This window comes from Molossus molossus, unplaced genomic scaffold (genome assembly GCF_014108415.1).
Source record: "Molossus molossus isolate mMolMol1 unplaced genomic scaffold, mMolMol1.p scaffold_m16_p_14, whole genome shotgun sequence".
Lineage (NCBI taxonomy): Eukaryota > Metazoa > Chordata > Mammalia > Chiroptera > Molossidae > Molossus > Molossus molossus.
In genome coordinates this window covers 12033320-12056096 of record NW_023425349.1, presented here as the reverse complement: position 1 = coordinate 12056096, position 22777 = coordinate 12033320, and the positions used below count along the sequence as shown (strand labels likewise).

General features: G+C 40.5%; 1 protein-coding gene across 4 annotated transcripts in view; it reads left to right on the top strand.

Annotated features, from left to right (window-relative positions):
• Positions 1–22777, top strand: part of MRRF (mitochondrial ribosome recycling factor) — a 51594-nt gene that overhangs the window by 2855 nt on the left and 25962 nt on the right. For 3 of the 4 annotated variants that reach the window (XM_036262073.1, XM_036262075.1, XM_036262074.1), the window contains exons 2-5: positions 2709–2920; positions 6037–6192; positions 10386–10504; positions 17062–17153. In XM_036262073.1, the coding sequence (XP_036117966.1) occupies positions 2737–2920; positions 6037–6192; positions 10386–10504; positions 17062–17153 (551 nt within the window). In that variant the 5' untranslated portion in view covers positions 2709–2736. Of the gene's footprint in view, positions 1–2708; positions 2921–4176; positions 4273–6036; positions 6193–10385; positions 10505–17061; positions 17154–22777 lie in introns of those variants that run through there. The other variant, XM_036262077.1, reaches the window with a different exon arrangement.

Genomic DNA, 22777 nt, shown 5'->3' with positions numbered 1-22777 from the left:
GTTACATTTATCTTTTTAGAGGCTCATTAATATCACCATGATGAAGATGCAGTGGAAACTAGCTCAAAAAGGTTAAATGATCTACCCAAGGTCACATAGCTAATAAATGGGGAAACTGAGATTCCAGTTCAAGACTGCATCCAAAGCCCAGATGCTTCCTGCCATGTTTTTTTTTCTGAGTATAGGTTAATTTTGTTGAATAATACTTGGGCTCCTGTAACAGTTCTTTTCTTTGACTTCATCTGTGCTGAACTGAGTGTTAATATGTATGTCCTTAAGGTAAAGGGTCCAAGGGACTGCTTTTATTGAACTTCCACTTTGAAATTTCCTGACTTCTATGCAATTAAAATCTACGCCTTAAGCATTTCAGCAATGTGGTTTATTTATAGAGCTGGCTTCCGGTTCACGTGTACTGGATCTGCTTTTGGGTGCTACGTTTTCTGGCAAAGGTTGTTTATTTCTAACCCATTTTGATTTCCTGTTGCTTTCTGATTTGGTATTATGACCTGCAACAGGAACACCAGGAAACCTGTCTTAAATGGAACAGCAAGATTGAGACCCTGTAGATTAAAAAAACAAAAATCACATTATTATACAGCCATATTTGGATATAAATGTGGGTTAGGCATTGGCCATATTAGGCAGAAACCTAGATATAGTAACCTCACTTAGAGCCAAACTTTTGTGAACACTTTTGCTTAAATAGGGCAGAGCTGTTAGCTCCATGCCCTTGGACAGTGACAATGTCTTTGAGCCTCAGTTTCTAAACCTGTAAAATGGAGATTATTGTACTTTTTTTGTGGCTTTATTAAGAGGATTAAATGAAATAATGTGGATAAAGCAAGCAGCCCAGGTCCAATCTCAATTAATAGTACCAATTGATAATAATTAAAGAAGAAAAGGAAAACCTATTTATTTATTTTATTTATCCAAATCTGTTTTTACTGACTTCATTCACTGATCACTGACATCTAGCATTCTTTGCTATTAAAAGGAGAAATTATTTGCCTTTCTGCTACTCGTTTGCTCTTAAAAATACAAAAAATGATACTGATAGCTTTTATTAAGCAGGTGCTATGCTCCTGGCACTGTGCTAGGTGTTTTACATGTATTCACCATCTCATTTTAAGATCAGGATACTTTTCTCATTTTACAGATGAGGAAAGTGATGCCCAGAAAAATGGAGTGAATTGCCCAAAGTTGAAATTTGCATCCAGATCTGACTGACTCTGGGCTACCTGTACATCAGTAGTGACTTGCAAGATTTTTTAATTGTGTCTGACCCTGTCATTGAAGTCTTTGAAAAGAAGAGTGTCAAAGCTGTCAATAAATACCCCTTTGGGGGATTCTGGTTGTCTCTTAGCCACCGGGCCAAGTGTTTTATCTGTACACATTCATTTATTCTTCCCAACTCTAAGAAACAACTAATTATCCCCATTGGACAGTTTTGAGGAAATCAAGATGCAGAGATGTTCAGTTAGTGATGGAGCCGGCTGCAAAGTCTTCTTGGCTGCTAAGCCCATGGTCTTAATTCAATCTGTTGTACTGAATCAAAATTGTAGAATGGGATTTTTTTGTTGTTTTAATAAAGTATGAGACTGGCCCTGACCAGTTTGGCTCAGCGGTTAGAGTAGTGGCTCAAGGACCAATGAGCAGCGGGTTTGATTCCAGTCAATGTCAGGTACCTCGGTTGCAGTTCGTCCCTGGCCCTGGTCGGGGTTGTGAGGGAGGCAACCAGTCTATTTGTCTCCTTCACATCGATGTTTCTCTCTCTCTCCCTCCCTCCCACTCTATCTGAATATAAATGGAAAAACATTCTTGGGTGAGGATTTAAAAAAAATAAAAAATAAATATATATATGTATATGTGTGTGTGTGTGTGTGTGTGTGTGTGTATATATATATATATATATATATATATTTATGAGAGACTGATTTTCAGAGATTTTCCAGGTATTTGAGGCTAATTGTTCTTAATTTTTAGTTGAGTAATAGCCAGATTCTTGGCAGAGGCACATTTGTTAGTTAACTAGGACTGTGTTCTATCCCAGGGGTGGCTGTAGGCTCTAGCATGGTTCTCTAGTCGAAGACCTCAGATGTATAATGCGTAACTTGTGTTTGCACAGAGAAGGGTAGCATTTTCCAGAGTTTTAGTTCTATAACATGGAAGACCTCAAACCTCAACCATGCTTCAGACTCAAAGTACATCTAATTGGTAATCAGTGCATAAGGAACCAAAGAAAATTTTAATTAAATGCCGTCGTGTGAATTTTCCAGTCATTTTATGCCTGTTGAAATGGTTTTCTTATTTAAAATATTCTTCCAGTGCTCTGCTCTCCCTTTTTATAGCATAACTTTATCAAGATTTTGGGCCTTTTCTCCTATAAGGATTTAATTAGCGTCATTTGCTTAGCTCTGTGTTCCTTGTGTACTAAGAAGCATTTGGTGAGGTGGAATGAGCATGGTGATTTGGAGTCCTGCAGACTAGGCCAGTTACTTAAAATCTGAGTCTCAGTTTCTTTGTCCTGAAAAATGGGGCTAATCATATTTCCTTGGAGGCTGTTGGGAGGAGGATTAGAGATAATGTATTTAAATTGCCTAGCACACAGCTCAGTTTATAGGAATTGTTTGATAATTAATACAAATTATTTTCTGAAGTTGTAATAGAGTCGTTTTATTTAGATCTCCTTTTTGTCTTATTCTTTTTAGTAGGTGTTCACACGGACTGTCTTCAGTCATGGCCTTGGGTTTAAGGTGCTTCCGCTTGGCCCACCCTGCCTTTTGCAACTCTCTTGCAGCCTTGACCAGACCTGTTTCCGAAGTTATGCTGAAGACAGTGAGTGAAAGACAAAATGACTACGGGCAATACGTGGCCTACCCAGCTGCACCAACCCGTCATTTTGCTACCAAGAAAGCCAAAGGTAGAGACATGTGACCTCCTCACCCCTTTCTTATAGTTAGCCCTTGAATGATCATAGCTGGAAGGATATCAGAGATGAACTGAATTTCTCCCCTTGTCACATGAAGAAATGGTTTCTCAGACAGTACAACTGATTAGCTTAAAAAGTCACAGTAATGCCCTGGCCGGTTTGGCTCAGCGGTTAGAGCGTCGGCCTGCAGTCCAGAGAGACCCGGGTTCGGTTCCCGCTAGGGGCATGTACCTCAGTTGCAGTTTGTCCCCGGCCCTGGTTGGTCGTGCGGGTGGCAGCCACTCGATGTGTCCCTTTCACGTCGATGTTTCTCTCTCTCTCTCTCCCTCCTGCTCTATCTGGACAAAGAATGAAAAAGTATCCTCGGGTGAGGATTAAAAAAAAAAGTCACAGTAATAGAGAACCTAGGGTCTTTTTTCTCATTACCATATTGCCTCATGTGTTACCATGGCTCAGAAATGCCTAATTTCTTTCTTTAAATTTAGAATTAAAGGTATTAAGTGCCAAGCACACCAGAATGCTTGAGGCAGGGATCAACATATTTTCTCCTTATAGTAAGATCTGTGTTGGAAGTAAAATTAAAACCAGAAGGTTGTTGGGTAAGGGGTATTAGAGCTATGGATTTAGATGGATGATCTTAATGGTTTGTGTCATCCAAGAATGAGACTTTGATATACCCCAGATCTCAGCTTAAATGTCGCTTCCTCAGGGAAGCCTTCCCTGACCTCTTAGACTGGGTCAGGTCCCTTGTTACATGCACTTGTGCGCACTGTTATTTTACCTTTGATGTACTTAGCACAGCACTCATTAATTAGTTAATTCATTGTGGGTTTGATTATTGTTTGTTATATGTCTTCCATGCTGGACCCATTGAGGGTAGGGCCTATGTTTTTCTTGGTTATAGCATCTAATAGGGCCTGACGTAATATGTACCAGAATTTTTTGTTGAATAAATGACAGAAAATTGTCAAGCAGACCTGCTCTTTGCAGTGGTGGGTCAGGGAGTCTGCTCCCAAGGACAGTGCTAGAAATACGCTGCTGAGTATTTTTTCCATTGACTTTCCCTTTATGGTTTCATGCTGACCTTCTCTTTTCTGTTAATAGGGAAATGAACAAGTTACTGAAAGATTATTAATGCATAGAAGACATATAGTCTGTTAATGGTGACAACAGTAATAACTTTTGATTTACATGTTGTATTAAAATTTGTAAAAATTTACTTACATTTAATAATTTAATCCTTATAGTTATCCACTGGAGGAATTATAATTTCCTAGTGAAGAATTCTTATAATTATCTAGTAATGCATAGATCTCACCATTGTGCAAATGAGGAAATGTGAGGTATGTATGTGAAACATGTGCCCATGGTCATATCTAGTTAGTGACAGGAAGCTGGGGGCTCCTGATGCCCACGGCATTGTAGTCTTTCAATAGCTGCACATCAGCTACAGCATGTGAGCAGCATCTCCTTATTTAATTGGCTCTTGAGTTTCTGTCTTTGATTGCCTCTTTAAAAAGTTGGTTTGACTTTTAGTTTTATTAGTTTCTTTTTATACTAGGAATGGTAATCCTTTATTGATTGTATGTGTCACAAGAATCTGCTTAGCTTTTTACATTATTGTGTGTTTTGTATCAGGTTCCTTACCTGTACATTTTTAACATGAATGCTTGGTTTAAAAACTTTTAAATTGAAAAAATTATTTCCATTGTTTCTGGCTTATATTGCTGCTCTTGGAAAGTATACTATTGTTCTAAACTTTGAACCTTTATGGATAATTTGTCTTTTTTCTTGGTTGTTTCTAAGATCTCTTTGTCTTTAGTTTTCTGCATTCACAAGAGTCTGGGTATGAATTTATTTTTGCTATTCTGTTTGGAATTTGTGTTTCTGAATCTCAAGATTTACATCTTTCATTGATTCTGAAATTGTGTCATTAGCCTGTTAAGAGCAATGAAGTTTTAAGCATGATGGTGACATAGGCAAGTAAATGTTTTAAAAGAAAATCACTTGCTGGTTACTGGTTAGTTACTTTGGGGAAAACATTTAAATGGCCTGTACCTCAGATTTTTCATCTGTGCAGTCGGTACAATAATAATCTGTATTCTTTCTACATCCGAACTGCTTTGAATATCTACTAGAAGAATGTGCTTGAACTCGAATTGCAAATTATAATATGCTATACAAACAGCACAGGATCTAACTCACTGTCCTTCCCTCACCCTCCATAAAGAAATGCAAGGATATTTGTGTTACTCACTGAAGTGATCTGTGTGTATACACATTACAGAATGTATGTGAAAAATTGCCATGATGATTTAGACATAAAACAGAACTTTATTTAGCTCCCAGTGCTGTTGATTTTCTAAAATATAAGCCACTGTCACTACCATTGGTGGTGGTGAATGTTTCCGAACTACGGTTGCTCTGTTTGCCTGTACCAGCCATCAGATACTTTACATATCCTTGTCTTAGTATTTATTTTAAAATTAATTAATATATTTTCTGTATCTCCAATTAGACTTTATAGAGGCAGCCTAGTGAAAAGTTCATGGGTTTAAAATTAGGAAGATCTGGGACTAAATCTTGATTTTATTCTTTTATGACCTTGTGACATTAGGCAAGTCATTTTACCTTTATCATCTTCTGTTTATTTTTATGAAAAACAAGGAATTAGTTCACTTATGGAGTGTCTGCCATGTGGATAGTGCTCTTTTAGGTAATTGAATTACTTAATTTATATCCACGTGGCAGCCTAGTAATATAAATTATATCCTTGTTTTATAGGTAAGGAACCTAGCACTCAGAAAAGTAAAGTAGCGCGCCCAAAGACGTAAGGCTAGTTTGCATCATAGTCGGGATTTTCACCTGGAGTATCTCTGTATAAAGTCTGTGCCTTCACTAGTATCTGAGAAAGTGTTTTTAGTACCATGCTGGGTCTCTAGTAGACACTCAATAAATGTAGGCTTTTTATAGGGCAGTGATAATGTTCTATAATTTTCCAGCACTTGGAATTTTGCCCTGCACATACTAGGCACTTATTCACTGATTGTTTATTGTCTCTGTTTATTGTCTGCTGTTCTTTTATTCACTGAATGTTGACATTCTAGCCAAAGGGAAAGGACAGTCCCAAACCAGAGTGAATCTTAACACTGCCTTGGTTGAGGATATCATCAGCTTGGAAGAGGTGGAAGAAGAAATGAAGTCTGTGATGGAAGCACTCAAGGATAATTTCAATAAGACTGTCAATATAAGGACCTCACCAGGTTGGTGTCTGAACCAGTATTTTGAAGAGGGGCATAGGGGAAAGATCATGGCTGTGGCAGAGCAGCGTTTTAGTTCCAGCTTTGACACTTAATAACTGGCAACCATGGGCAGTTACTATACTTTTCTGGTCCTCAGTTTTGTTGTCTAATTCCTACCTTACAGCTTTGGAATAGGTACTAAAATAAGTGAGGCAACATATGTAATGGTTCTGGCGCAGTGACTGGCACAGTTAACATTTGTTTACCCATTCAGCAAATTTTTGCCTACTATGAACTAGGCATTGTATTTATACACAATGGTGAACACAAACAGGCATGCTCTTTGCTCTCCTGGAATTATACTCTCAAAAACTGGGTTTTATTATGACTGTAATACACACTATATATACTTCTGGGGAGTTAGTTTCATAGTAACTGACATCTTTGGTCTGATTTTTTCCAGTTTGTCCTATTTGGCCATTCCTGTTTCTTACTGGGAACCAACTGGCTGCAAACCTGCCCACCTGAGGCATTTCTGTACCCCTGAGCTTGACCAGGAAGATTACGTTTGGGTTAATAACTTCCTGAAAGTGGCTTTTCTAAGTGGGAAATGTCAGAACTGTCTAGGAGAACTGTTTGCAGATGTGATGGAAGAAGTGAGTTGTCAGCTAATGGTGCAGGCAGTCAGGAAAAATCCAATTGCTGTTAAATTGGCCTTTTGGAAATTGTCATCATCCTAGAGTCAAGCCTGGGACCCCCTCTGAAGGTATCTGTGGGAGCTTGGACTATTCCCACTCACATCTTCATGTGGAGAGTTTGTAAGGAAACTAGAAAATTTTTCATGAATTTTTTCTTAATAAAACCAAGTGAAAAATATACCGCTCCGTTTACAAACAGCAGCAGAAACATACTGAGTTCAGAGACAAGATTTCAGTGTGAAACCAGAAGACCATTCCATCATTTGTCAACTTTTATACTGGGGCATTTCTGCTTTTGCTGACAGTAGAGCGTGCCATTCAATCTCTCCCAACTGTTTATTTTAAACTTGCTTATTATTTTAGGTATGAAACTGATAAAGTGCTTTGTCTCCCCTGTGCTTTCTGGCCTGTTAACATTCTGCAGCCGAAACCAGAGAGTAGTTTGAGAGGAGCTCAGGGAGAAATGTGATACTTAAAATCAGCCAGCAAGCTCCACTCTTGTTGAACTTAAAAAGATGATGGGCCTAGAAAGAGGTTGGAAGTGTAATTTGTTAAAAGTTAACCTCTGAGAAAATGAGGGGCAGAAATGAGGCTGAGGGAGATTCTCACTGGGGACAGATTGAGGGAAAGGATTTGATGCATTAAGTCGATATGGATTTAGGGAGCGGGAACACCACGTTGCATACTGGGAAGCCCATGTTGGATCTTAGGCAAACTAGGAAGGCTGAATTAAGATCCATTTGCAGAAGGCCTCCCGTTGGTATTTCCTCTTTGCTTCTTTCTCTTTAGGGTTATGTTTGTGTAATGTTCTATGTAAAACTGGGGACCATGAAGAAACTGGGTGAAACAGACTGAATATAGCCAGTCTCTTTTCGGCTAGATTCTTCCATATCATCTTTCATTACTATCTGAACCAGCAGGCACTTTTCTTCTTACACCTCCATCTGTCTACCAACAGCTTCTATCTCCAAGATAGTTGATTGTTTTTAATAGTTGTCTAAGATACAGGTTTATTCATTTGTCCATTCTTGCCCTCTTTCATCCATCCATGTATTCATCAAAGCATTACTGAGCACTTATTTTGTGCTGATTAATAGGTGCTGTAGATAGAGAAAAGGCATCCTCCCCACCTTCCTAGAGCCCTGTTGTGAAAGGACAGACATAAACCAAAATCATAATCATATGTGTTAAATCATAGTAAAGCAGATTTATGAAGACCTTAGCTTTGGAGTTGGTCAGACCTGCATTTAAATTCAAGCTCCATTATTAAGAGCTCTAGTGACCTTGAGCAAGTTACTCTCTGTGCCTCCATTTCCTCATCTGTGAAATGGTGGGGCTATCTCAGGGTTATTGTGATAATGAAAGCAAATAAATTATAGAAGCATTTAACACAATGTCATGCTCATAGGAAGTGTTCAGCAAATATTGGTTATCATTATTATAGAAATTTGGATGGGATGTTTGGGAGCTCATAAGGGGGGTTGTAATCCAGTTTAGGAGGTCAGATAAGACTTCTAAGATTAGAAGCTATTATAACTGAGTGTTAAAGAATGAGCAGGAGTTATCTGAACAGACAAGGGCATTCTCAGTGGAAGGAAAACATATGCTAAAGGTTTTGAGGCAAGAAAAAACAGCCTATATTAGAGAAATTGTAAATAGGTTAGTTTGGTTAAAACAGGAGAAAGTCAAGAAGTAATAGCAATAGTTATCATTTATTGGGCACTTATATATGCCCAGACCCAATTATAAGTGTTTTCTGTAAACTCTTATTTAATCCTCATAACAACCCTATGAGATAAGTACAATTTTGATGTCCCATTTAGAGATCAGGAAACTAGACACCAAGAAGGTTGAAGAGATTGTCCCAGGGTCACACAAACAGGAGGTGATAGAGTTGATATTGGAACCCAGGACATTTGTCTTCAGAATCAAGGAAATTTTTACTATTATACCCCCTGGGCTTTTTGGATTGAAGCCAGTGGTATCTACCACCTTCTCTTTGTGACGACATGAATCTGGTTGAGTACTTCTAATCAGATCTTTAGGCCATAGTGTGGTACTGCATTATTCTAACAGCAGTTTGCTGGGACAACTCCGCATTTGTTTATAAGCCCCCTTTCCCCCCACAACTCCTTTCTCTCTGTGTCTCAGAATGAGGCACCCATGAGTGGTTCTTACTGTTAATAGTAAGATTTTTTCCCTCTAGTTCTCATTTGAATGGGAAATTAGAGATTTAAAAAAAAATGTATCTTTATTGTTGAAAGTATTACATGTTTCTCCTTTATTTCCCCCATTGACCCCCTCCTCCCTGTTCCCGCCCTACCCCTGCCTTCACCAGACTATAGTCTGTGTCCATTGGTTATGCATATATGCATATAAGTCCTTCGGTTTATCTCTTCCCTCCCCCTTCCCTCTGAGGTTTGTCAGTTCATTTGGAAATCAGGGATTTTAAATAATGCCCCTTTTCTATCTGTAACTGTGGATTTATTTGCTTGCCTTATTGGGATTCTGAAAATTTTGCTCAGGTTTTTCTGGATTTCAGATGTGGATGAAGATCAGATCCAGTGTAACAGTTAAGTGTTAATAGCTAGTGTTAGATTGTTTTTTCTTAAGAGGATCTAAGTACCAAAATCAAAGTGGGTGATATAAGGAAATGGTTTCAAACATGGCTGCATGTCAGAGTCATGTGGTGATCATAAAAAAATTATAGCCCCCTCCCTCACCCCCGTAAATCACAGGCTCCCAAGCCCCTATAGAATTGGGATCTCTGGGGTGGGGCCAAGAAATCTAAATTCTGAAAGTCCCTGGTGATTTTGATGCATAGGCAAATTTGAGTTCCACTGGTATAAGGGAAAGAAAGAACCTTGACTGATATCAGAATTAAGCATACTTGAATTTGAGGCTTGGCTCTTGACTGTTTTTTGTTAGGTTGGTGATCTTGGCCCATTTAAACTCCCAACTCTCATTTTTCTCTTGTGTAAAGTGGCAATAGTAATACAATGCTACAGAGTAGTTATAAGAACTAAAGGGTTAATAAGAGATATCCTTTTATATGTTTAGTTTTTGGTGTTTACATATATGGTTGTTTAGATTTAATCGTAATCCTCACTTTAATCCTGTAAGGTTGTTATTTTTTGACTGAGTTGGAAACCAAGGTATAGAGAAGCTAAGTAACTTGCCTGACGTTTCATGGTTAGCAAATGGCAAAGTTGCTACAGGGGTGACCAACTCTTTCCAGTTTTAGCTCTAAAAGTCCTGGGTCACAGGAAACCCATTAGGCCCAGGCACACCAGGATAGTTGGCCACCTTGGCTGCTGGTAAGGAATTTCAGCCTGGTTCTGTCAATATGTCGAAGCTCTTTCCGTCACATGACACTACTGTTCCTGTGAAAGCCTCTTGAATGGTCTTGCCACATTGATAAAGGACTCCTTAATTTAGAATCTGAATTAGATAGGGACTTAGACGTGGAGCTACTAAGGTCCTTCTGAATTCTAAGACACTATAATTTTTTTTTAGGATCCCTTGATCATATCACCGTGGTAACTGCTGATGGGAAGCTTGCTTTAAACCAGATTGGCCAGATCTCCATGAAGTCGCCACAGCTGATTTTGGTGAATATGGCCAGTTTCCCAGAGGTAAGGTGGCCTTGCTAACAGGGTTCTTATTCATGGTCTCTTTTGGAATGGAGGAGGCTCGGTCAAATCAGAAGGAAGTTTTCTGTCCAGCTGGGGGTGTAAAACAAGAGAGAAGGCATAATAAAGGGAACTTGAGGATAAGGAAAAGCTCTTTCCTGTTTCTAAAGTCCTTTTCTGTTAAACTCAAACACTATAGAAGCTGGGCTCCGTCTAAGACAAACAATAGAAGTGGTACAGTGATTGGTGCTTGGCCAATATGGAGGGGCAAACTGGAGAGCCTATGCCATGTCTGAAGGGAGCAACCTCTGCCCAGCTCCTACAATCATTGCCAGGCAGAAACATACGCCTGGTAATCAGCGTTACCAGATATTAAGATTTGTATTTCCAGAAGAAACCAGTAATCCACATTTTTATGTAAGATCCATGTTAAATATTGATAACTAATTCCCTTTTTTTTTTAAGATTGTGAAAAAAAGACACATTAATGAGCCACAAGTTTGTGACCTCTGCATTAGTATTTGAAGCAGATGCTCTAGGAAGTCACATTCCTCTCAAACTGGACTGACCATTGCAGAATATTGCACGGAGCACAGTGCTTCCAAGGCTGGAAGTTGGGCTGCATTAGATTATTGCAAACTTGGGGCTGGGATTTTAAGTATAGTTGAGGAAGATAATGGGCTTTTCCTTATTGGTTCAGTGGGAGATGACCGGTACTGGAAGTCCTAGAAGACCTGGCACCCGGTCCCATCTCTATCGCTAGCTGGCTGTTTGACCTTGCTTCACTCTCTGGGCCTCCATTTCCTCATTTGTTAATGTGAGATGAAGGAATCTGAAGTCCTTTTCTGTTCTAGTTGTTTGTTTCAGTGTGTCTGTCCCAAAGACATAGATCGCAGGTGGACCTGCTGGATTTGACAGGCTGGATTAGAGATATGAGTAAGGAAAAGCCCTTGCTATGAACACTTTCAGATCAGAGGGCTCTTGTAGCTAATGTGCCAGGCTTGCTCCCCCGTTCCCTTCTCCATACTGCAGCTAGAGCGAACTTATAAAAATATACATTGGATCATGTCATTCCCATGCTTTACATTTACCAGTGACTTCAAGTAATTTTTAAGAAAAAGATTGCTGTGGCTTAGAAGGCTTGGTATGATGTGCCCCTGCCTGCATCTCCCAGTGTCCCCAGTCTTGTGCCCCTGTCATCCTTCTACACCACTGTAGCCACCCTGATCTTTTAGTTCCTCAAACACACCACACCCTTTGCATCCTCAGGGCTTTGCATGCGCACTTCCCTTTGCTTGGAACACTCTTGCCTGACTAACTGATATATATATATATATATTTTTTCTTTTTTTTTTTGCCGTTTATGTTTAATTTTTATTTATTTTTATTGAGTTTATTGGCCTGACATTGGTTGGATCACAACTTAAATGTCACTTTCTCAGGGAAGCCTTCCCTAATCTATCCGATCTAAACTATTCCTCCATACTACCCTCTCTTACAGAGCACAGTTCTTTTCATTGCACTTATCGTTATTAATGGTTATATATTTATTTGCATCTTTACTTTCCATCTCACTGTCACTAGGTTGTAAGCTTGGAATGCAGGAATTATATCTAACTTGTTCATTGTGTTGAGCACCTAAAACAGTGCCTGGCACATGGAAGCACTCAGTACATTTTCCTCAGGTGGATGAATACTTGTTACTAGGTTGATGGAAGGGAGGCCCTCATTCCTGGTATTACTGAGGAGCTGAGAAAGGGACAAAAGGGGAACCCTCAACTTGTTCCCTTTTTGGCCCCCTCTGAACTGCTGAGGCCTCTCTGCCTGGTTCATCTAATCCCATAGGCACTGCAGGCCAATTTAGGGAATAGCCTCCTAATTACACAGCTTGAAGACCTCATCAGGCAGATTGCTTTTCAGAGCCAGCCACTTCTGTTAAATGGCAAATGGCATTCACAGAAGAAGCGCCTGATTGGCCACCAGCGCATCTTATGAGGCAGGAGGAGGTATTAACAGCTTAATTTTTTCTTAGGAAGTTGGAGTATATCTTTCATTTTCCAACCAAAGCATCTTTGCCATTTCTCCAAGTCAAAAGTCTGTGGGTTTTAAGGGGGTTGGGAGTGGGGGACAAAAAACACCTTTACAAGCATTTCAGTAGAGACGTTCTTTACAAGGACAGAATGAGGAAGTGTGAGTTACATTGTCTTTTGAATTCCTTTATCTCATCTGGTGTATATATATATTAAACAAATAGTCTTAACTAAACATTTCCTTCCTCCACTTTAGAAGCTGTCCATAGAGTACCCAGGTTCATAGCTTCAAAATGCTGAGCTAATCCTCCCTGTGTTTATGTAATTCCTTTCTGTTTCACATGCGGTTGGCTTTCTTTCCAAACCAGTGCATTTCTGTGTCATGCTGTAGTGACACAATGCAGATTTACATGCATAATCCTTTCAAATGCATCGAGGACAGAAAACTGTGTTGCATTTGTTTAACATGTGTCCTGCTTGATAAATGATACACATAGTTGCTGCTTTCCATAAACTTGCCTGCAGCTAGAGTTAATGATGGGAAAGAAAAGAAGGGGGTAAAAAACCACAGCATGATTTGAACAAGGCAATGAAAAAAAAATCTGCAGGCTCCATTACTGCCCTTGTAGAAGGAGGAAAGCTAATGTGTACTGAGTGTCTACTGTGTTGCCGGGCACTACTTTATCATGTTTTGTCTCTAGGTACTCTCTAAAATTAAGTGTTATTTGTTCCATTTTATGGATGAGAAAACTGAGGCTCAGAGAAGTAAACGATCTCCCCCAGGTTCACACTGTTGTGATAGAACCAAGATTTGAACATAGATCTGTTTGGTACTAAAGCCTGTGCTCCTTTTGCTATTCACTTATTAATTCAACAGATATTTTTTGAGTCCCTGCAAGTTACTAGGTTTTATTTGAGGTGCTGGAATTCACTGATGATTAAGACAGATGAGGTTCTTGCTTTCATAGACCTTACATTCTAGGGAGTCTTTGGGATATAAAGAAAATGGAAGGCCAGTAATTGAAATGGCTTGAAACAAAGTTGACTTAACCCAAAGGGTCAAGGACTTGTTCACCTGTCCACAAAAGTTTTATCATCTTTCGTCCTGTAGCATAGATTAACTTAAGAATGGCAAAAGCAGACATTGCTAATTGATGACAGCACTCCTTCCTGTCTGACCTCAGATGGGGTCTGTGATCTTTCTCAACATAGTACTCCAAGCAGCCACAACCATTTGGTCAGTGTAGCCCTTTGAGAACAGCCTATTTGCCCTGGGGTACTAGTGAGTAACCCTTCAGTGAGGGAACAAAGGCTAAGATAAAAGATGGAAATGTGATAGAAATATATGCCTTTTTATCTGAACCTTGAGTAGTTCAGAAGTCATGTTGGGAAAATGACTGTAATTCCCCGAGTTTCTGCATCCTACCACATCAAACTAAAATACACATTTAGAATATTTTAGAACTACCTCTTCTAGTAGGTTTCTTTGCAAAATGAAACCTCTCCTGATTTACATTTTTTCTGCATATGAAAGGGCAGAGAACAAGTAAAGTATAAAACAAGGTTCTGGGGGGTTATATATAAGAAGTAGAAGTAAGGAGATGAGTTGTCCTAATAGATCTGAGTCATTTTATTATTTTAATTTTATTTTTTTATTCTCACCTGAGGACATTTTTCCATTTTTTGTTCAGTTAGAGTGGGAGGGGGAGAGAGGAAGAAAGAGAGAGAGAGAGAGAAACATCAACATGAAAGGGACACATTGAGTGGCTGCCACCCGCACAACCAACCAGGGCCGGGGACAAACCGCAACCGAGGTACGTGCCCTTAGCAGGGACTGAACCCAGGTGTCTTTGGACCACAGGCTGACGCTCTAACCACTGAGAAAAACCGGCCAGGGCTGAGTCATTTTATTAATACACTCTTTCAACAAGCTTTCACTGAGCGCTTACTGTGTGCCTGGCACTGAGCCTTATATTGGGAAGATGTAACTATTGAGAAATAGTGACTAACCAGCTTGGTATCAGTAGGAGGTCCTCCTCTACTTACAGGGGAAGGTTGTATGGAAACACATGGGTCCGATTGTGAAAGGGAGGGGTTGGGGGTGGGATGTTACCACGATGAGTTGTCAGTCATTCAGTAAGAAGCATCAGGAAAGGAGGATTGGGGCCGAGATCAGGCCACCTCTCCAAAGTGGAGATTCTCCCTTTATTGTTAACTGTAAAAATCTGTGTTTCATTTTATTAAGGAAAATAGCTGTTCTCTTGCAGAGGAATATTTCATTTATCTAGCTCTTTTATTTACCTTGGCCATACCCTTAAATACGCCAGACCTAATTCCAAATTATTTTTGGCCATTTACAAAAAATCAAATCCCCTGTGCTGCAGTTACTAAATACATTGAGCTAGGGGATCTGGGAGAAAATATAGACAGATTGACATTACTAGACTGAGAGTTGAGGAGCCTAGTGTCTCCTCTTATCTCTGCAAGTAAGTGGAAGTATGATGGGTGAGGTCCTCACTCCACGGATCGGCTCTCGGCTCTCCAGGAAGACCATCTGTGCTTAGGGATGTGACCTGATCCGGTAAGTCCCTGTATACAGAAGGAAGGGGCTGTATTTGTCACAGATCCCTTCCAGCTCCAATAGTCAATGGTCAAAGGTACTATTTTAAGAATTTACTGTTTTAAGCAGTGCCCACACTGTTAAATTCTGTGTACAGCCTCCCAAGGAAATCATTCATCTGCATGTGGAAGTTCTGGTTCGTCTTTTGACCTATGGCTACCCCTTATGTCCCTGTAGAATTAAAGCCATTTAAAAATGAAATAGATAAGCTTTTTAGGCACTCCCTCAAAAACCAAAGCAAACCCTGGAAAGGTCAAATAGGTACTCCGCAAACCCCATTTTTTTGAACCAGAGTCTAGAGAGGAGCTCCAGGCTGAGAATTGGCCCTGTGAATCCAAGTGACATGGATTGGCTCTAGTCAAACCTAAAATTATTTGGAAAATGTCAGAGGCCTCATTTTCATGAATTCCACATTGTCATTGCCAATGAAAGTATCTCTCTTCCACACTGCTATCTTTTGTCCTTTAGAATTGCATACCAGCTCTGGCCAGTTTGGCTCAGCGGTTAGAGCATCGGCTCGTGGACCAGAGAGTCCCAGGTTCGGTTCCCGCTAAGGGCATGTACCACAGTTGTAGTTTGTCCCCTGCCCCAGTTGGGGTCGTGTAGGTGGCAACCGGTTGATGTGTCTTGTCTCTCTCACATCAGTGTTTCTCTCTCTCTCCCTCCTGCTCTATCTGAAGATAAATGCAAAAAAAATGTCCTCAGGTGAGGAAAAAAAAAAAAGGAATTGCATACCAGATGTGGTTATAATGTTGTTCCAGGTAAGGTGAGACACTTCGGGGAGGCACATTAGCGAGCAGGACTGTGTCAGAGAAGACCCTGGAGGATGATAGGCAGGACAGCAGTGCATCAGCTAAGTGGTGACATCATCTCAGCCTTGTTTGGGGGTATTGTGCATTCTTACCTTTAGGTACTAAATGTATGTAATGACTCTTCTGGGTGTTACTATGGGCCAGATACAGAGCAAAGTGCATTGCTCATGCTACCTCATTCAATCCTCTCTGAGGTGTAGGTACCATATGAATTCAGATTATGAAATGGAGGCTCAAGAGCAGTCAGGCTTGTGCCCAGGGTCACACGGTAAGCAGAGCTGGGATTTGAGGGCTTGTTTGGAGGTTCTAGCAGGGGAGCGCAGCTGCTTGTATACCCTTGACTGAAGACCTGTCTTCTCCTCGGGGGAAGGTCATCCTCTTCGAGCGCGCCTTTGGGAGGGACACAGGGATCGGTGAGGGAGGAGGGGGACACCCGCCTAGCCAGCCAGATCAGCCGAATCAACCCTGACGATCAATGGGGTGACAGATGTCACAGCCAGATCGCCCTCACATCCCACAGCTAGAATTTGAACTGAGAGCTTTCGGAGTCCAAAGCCCATGCTTTTCGCCAATACACCATTCTGCCTTTCCTGGAGAGAGTCATTGCTCATTCCAGACAGGAGTGAGGTTGGTGTGAGTGTAGATACGAATGAGTTAAATTTATTTACTCATTCCAAATCGGCACTGGTTATTTTGAGTGTAAAATGTCAACTGGAATTTTTAATGTATAAAATCTTTCATCTGTCTTTACACCAATCTTTGCACAGACCAGCCCCCCTCCCTTGAGGATTTATTGTGGTTTTGATCTGTCTTGCCTCAAACCATTGAAATCTTTTCAAAGAAGCAGAGCTGTTTTCTTTTTATTTTTTCCTTCTCTTTGCTTTTTTTCCTCCCGCAGTACACTGGTACCAGGAGTGGACATAGTTTGCTATTCTGCTTGATCAAAGCACTCTACACCAATGTAACTTCCTGATCTTACTGGTAACAGAACTAAATGTTTCCATGTTCTGCCAAGATGGGTTGCCAGTTATCGACAGAGGGCTTGCATCTGGTAATAATTATTTACTAATTCTGTTTACCTTTTGATCTGGTTTTCAGTGTACAGCTGCAGCTATCAAGGCTATAAGAGAAAGTGGAATGAATCTGAACCCAGAAGTGGAAGGGACGCTAATTCGGGTACCCATCCCCAAGTAAGTTTGGCTGAAATTTACATATTTTGATGCAGTGGGGCAGTTGTCCTTGGAAGAAAACCAACATCCATGATACTGTTAGGCTGATCGCATACTTGACCTGTACTTCTCATCCTGGCAAACTCCAGCATCTTTTGAGGTCTAGTTTACTGATTCAGAAATATTTATTGAGTACCTCCTGTGTACTAGGGGTGCACCAGTCTCCTGATAAAGTCCTTGTGCTCATGTAGTTTACATTCCTGGGGGGAAGATGGGACATATACATAGATAAAGTCTTTCCAGACAGTGAAACGCTCTGTGGAAAGAAAAGGCAGTGAGACCCAGTAGAGAGTGATTTGCTGAGGGTGCCTGCCAGTGGCAGGGACACCTTTGGCCTGGGAGGGCTCTTTAAGGAAGCTCCGTTCGCCGAGAGCTGAATGGTGAGGAAGAGTCAGCCTCGGGGAAGGACTTTCTAGGCAGTGGGAACTGTCAGCACAAGGGCCCAAATCAGAAAAGTCCTCGATACTTGTAATCTCGAATCCATGTTCTTTGAAGAGTTACTTTTACATTAGACCTTGATTGTTGAAGAATTTTAGGCATAAGAACAGGATATTGTTAATTATATAAATATATAGCACTTACAGTTTTAAGTGAATTAAAGTGGACAGTAGTCCTCCCATATTTGGGGTTTTGCTTTTAGCAGTTTTTACCCTTGGTCATCTGTGGCCCGAAAATACAAAATGGAAAATTCCAGAAATAAACAATTGATATGTTTTAAATTGTGCGCCATTCTGAGTAGTGTGATGAAATCTCAAGCCTTCCTGCTCCATCCCACCTGGATGTGAATCATTCCTTTGTCCAGCGGGTCCACGCTGCGTATGTTAACCCCCCATCAGTCATTCATTAGCCATCTCGGTTATCAAATCAGCTGCTGTGGTATCGAAGAACTTGTGTTCAAGTCACCTTTATTTTACTTAATAATGGCCCCAAAGTGCAAGAGTAATGATGCTGGCCATTTGGATATGCCAGAGAGAAGCCATAAAGTGCTACTTTAAAAAGGTGAAAGATCTGAACTTAATAAGGAAAGAAAAAAAAATCAGATGCTGAGGCTGCTAAGATCTGTGGTAAGTATGAATCATCTGTCTGTGAAATTGTGAAGGAAAAAAATGTGAAAAAGGGTGAGTACAATATAGTAAGATATTTTGAGAGGCCACATTTACATAACTTTTATTATAGTATAATAGTTCTATATTATTAGTTATTGTCAATTCCTTACTGTGCCTGATTTATAAATTAAATTGTATCATCAGAATATAAATATAGGAAAAAGTATAGTATGTATAAGGTTCAGTACTATGTGCAGTTTCAGAATCTACTAGGGTTTTTTTTTTAATACATCCTACAGGTAAGTGGGACTACTGTTTGTTTGTTTTTGTTAATCCTCACCCAAGGATATTTTTATGTTGATTTTTAAATAGAGTGGAATGGAGGGAGGGAGAGAGAGACAGACAGACAGGCATCAATGTGAGAGATACACATCGATTGGTTGCTTTCCCCACAATCCTGACTGGGGCTGGGAATCGAACCTGCAACCGAGGTGTGTGCCCTTGACCAGGAATCAAACCCACAACTCTTTGGTCCATGAGCTGACGCTTTAACTGCTGAGCCAAACCGGCCAGGGCTATATGTTTATTTTTAAATTAAAAAAGAAAAATGATTAAGACCTTGACATGCTTAAGAAAGAGAAAGCTAGTCTGTCCGGAACTGAGGGAGGGGGAGGGAGGGAGTGTTAGGAGAGGGGCTTGGACTAGTGAGTAGAGGCTGATGATCAGGCAGTGGTAAGGAGTTTGGGCTGATCGATCTGATGTTGAGTTTTCGGGGGCCTCTCTGGCTGCTGATTAAGTATTGGAATGGAAGGGGACAGAGTAGACACAGGAGAACAGGGGGAGGCAGCTGCAATAGTCCAGGTGAAATCGAGATCTGCCTACTCAGGTTCCGTAGCAGGCTGAATTAGTTTCTCCCTCCGTAATCTCACTTCTTAATTATCTTCAAGTCCCTACTCCTACAGAGTGCCTCAAAAAGGTGTTAAATTAATTCATTCCATCATTCAGCAAATATTTATTAAGCACTAACTACATGCCAGGTACTTTCCTAGTTGTCAAGGTACAGCAGTAATGAAAACAAACAACAAAAGCCCCTGTTCTGGGGCTTACCTTATAGGTGAATAGGCATAGTACACAGAAAAACAAAGAAATACATACTGTAATATCAAGTGATGATGATAAGGACTATGAAGAAAAATAAGCAGGATAAGGGGATAGAAGGAGTTGGGGTTTTATTGTGGATAGGGAGGTTCAGGAAGGAAGTGGCATTTGAGTGGAGACCTAAGTGAAATGAATGAATGACGCTTTCAAATAACTGGAAGGGAAAAGGAGTGTAAGTAACACTAGTTGAGGGTCTTTGGTTCCACACGCCATCCTGTATTTATTCATGTTGCCTCATTTGTCACACCATCCCCTTGAGGTAGGTTTTTTTTTCCAGGTGTGGAAAATTAAGCTCAGAGAGGTAAAGTAGTATCTCTGAGTTCACATAGCTAATACTGTAGCTGGGACCTAAACCCAGGTTTAGTTAATTCCAAGGCTTCAGGATGCACCCATGTGAGCAACAAGAATTAATCCCCAAACTGAGTCCAGGAACTTTTCCCACTGAACTATTTTCCTGCTTTATGACCAGAAAATGGCCATCTTATTTCATTGTTTTCTCAGTACTCTGTAAGTCAGAATTAACACTCTGCTTTGAAATCATAGGAATTGGAAGCAATAAAGCCTGGTATTTAAGTATCAGGTAAACTTGGGTACAAGTCCAGTACCTGTTTACCTGGTTAGTTCATTGATTTGCTCAGCAAATCTTCTGCAGATGTGCCGTGTGCCAGGCTCGGTGCCGAATGCCGGAGACGTGCAGACCTGAGGTTTGCCTGCATGGCCTCACAGGCTACGCGGGCCCTTTGTTTCCATCACCTGCGGCTTACTTGTGGAATGTAACTATTATAGATTATAGGTGAAAAAAAAAGTAAATTCAGAGGAATTAAGGGACTTGCCCAAGATAACATGGTCAGTAAGTGGCAGTGAGGGTTTGAATCCAGAATTTTTCTGTGACCAGCGTGCAGGCTCTCTCTCCCAGACTTGGAATAGATGTGTAGTTTTGGAAAGTGCTAAGTGTACTCCTGGACATTAGGAGCAAGATTTGCAAGTGGAATGGTAATTGTCAGCAGGCTTATTGTTTAACTCTTGCTCTCCTATCTGTGAAGTCTTGGAAAAGCCACTTAACCTCCCTGAGCCATGGTTTGCTCCTGTTCTAGGTGAAGGGGCTGCTCTCAGTGGTCTGCCAGGTCCCTGGTGGAGCTCCAGAGTTCTGTGAGGCTGTGAATTATGTGCTGAATGCTCATTGCTGGCTTCAGTTCCTCTTAGAGGGGCCTGATTGTGTATCATATTTTTCTCTCAAAGATTTAGTTCCCATAATGCCCACCTTTGCAGCCCCACAGGACTGAATGGTCGCACTTAGAGCGGTGTATATAAGTTTGAAAGATGAGCGAGTTTAACTTGAATTTCTAAAGACACAGGGCTCTGTTACATTATATTTTACATTATTTCATGTTAGCTAATGGGCGTAATCCAAGAGAAAGTTGACGGACCAAAACTGTCTGCTCCTGCAAACCTCATTTTTTATATACTTTCTTCCCTTTGACAAGGTGGTAAGGTCATGAGGCCCCTTACTGAATTGTACATTTGGTAGTTTTCCAGATAAAAAATGAATGATCTGTTCTTTATTATGGAGGCTGTGTCATGTGAGAGGATAAAGGTTGATTTAGATGAAAAAAGGACCAAGGTTTATACTTGGTTTTGGCAGTGACTTCCATTTGATTTGGGGCATGTCACCCTACAGCTTGCTGCCTTCTGGTTCCTCATTTGTAAAATGAGTCAAGTAATAATGATAGGTAGAGATTTGGTAAGATTAGTAGCGAAAATAGATTAGGTAGTATGATCTCCTTAGAGGAAAGAAGCTATATAAATGTAAGATACTGTTATTTTAGTACACTTTGAATTTATTTATTTATATATATGTATAAACATATACACACATACACACAGAGTGGGGCAAAAGAAGGTTTACAGTTGCGAGTACCCAAAACACAGAGTTTATTCTTGTATTATTATTTATTATTATATTTTCCATACAAACAACTGTAAACCTACTTTTGCCCCACCCTTTATATACATACACATTTCAGGAGAAAAGGAAGGAGTGAGGAAGGGAACTCATATGTTCAGTACCTACTATGTGCCAGGAACTGTGCTTGACATATACAGGGAAAGTGGAAAAGTACAGTTAAACTTGTGTGTTGGTATCACAGAAGCATGAAATTGAGTTCTGGCTCGTCTGCTTTTTAGCTGTGTGACAATGGCAACTGTCTCCACCTCTCTGAATCTCAGAGTTCATCTGTAAAATATTTATAGGACTTGCCTTCTATGGTTATTTGGAGATTTCAGAGAGATAATGTTTTTGATGTTTAGCAAACACCCCGTTAATGCTAGCAAATGTTCTTTCATTCCCTTTCATATAAAAGTCGGATCATCATTCCCTTTTAAGGATGAGGAAACAGGTTCAGAGAGGTGAGGCATTGACTCCGGGTCACACAGCTGGAAATTGGCAGAGCTTTGGAGACTGACACACCAAAGCTTACGTCAGGAGTTTGGGAGGTGGGAAGGAATCAGAATCATAACTTCCTAGGATCAGTTTCTGATTATAAAATGTTGAGTTGAGTTCTAGGAAAATTTGCCTTTCCTGATTGATTGTGATTCTTCCCCTGCCTAATGACAGTCTGCAAGTTTGCTTTTGCGCCTTAATTCTGGATGCCCAGAGCGAAGTTTTATTTTCAGTTGCAGCAGATCTCAGTGCTTCACCCTCATTACGCTCCTTCGATTCTTATCTTTTCATTTAAGATTAGTCTACCGAGTATGTGACTTACTATAATCTGCCTCTGATCCTTTGGGGTAGTAGGCGGAAGATAAATTCTAAATCACTAAGAGGTCAGACTGTGGGCCTGAAGTGGTCCTTAAACTCAGTCCTCTTTTCAGTCTTGGGACTCCAGCTCTAAGTGCTGTGGGCAAGTCTTTCTCCTGGCTCTCCTTGGCAAAATACCACTGAGCCTCAAGCTTTAGTTATGTCCGTACCCGCTGAAAATGTGCATAGCTTTTGTTTTCTTCCCTGGCCAGTATTCATTCATTTAGAGAAGTCAGTCAACTGGATGAATTCTTTGAACATTCCCTTTAATCAAGATTCACTGAAATCTATGTAATCAAATTTTGGGTGCTACTTATAAACCACCTACACTAAAGTTGTAGTTCCTGGAGGTGCTGTGCTGGGAGCTTTGCAGTTTCTCTGCCAATTCTCACAACACTGCAATGCGGGCAGGAGACTCTGCTCATGCCTGTTTGACTGATGAGACACCTGACGCTCACGGAAGTTAATGCCCGATGTTGTGTAGCTACTAAGTGGCACAAACAGGATTAAAACTCAGGTCTTTGTTCTGCCATTTTTCCTGTTCTTGTCCCCTAATAGCAGGTCTCTGGCATATCAGTCTTTCA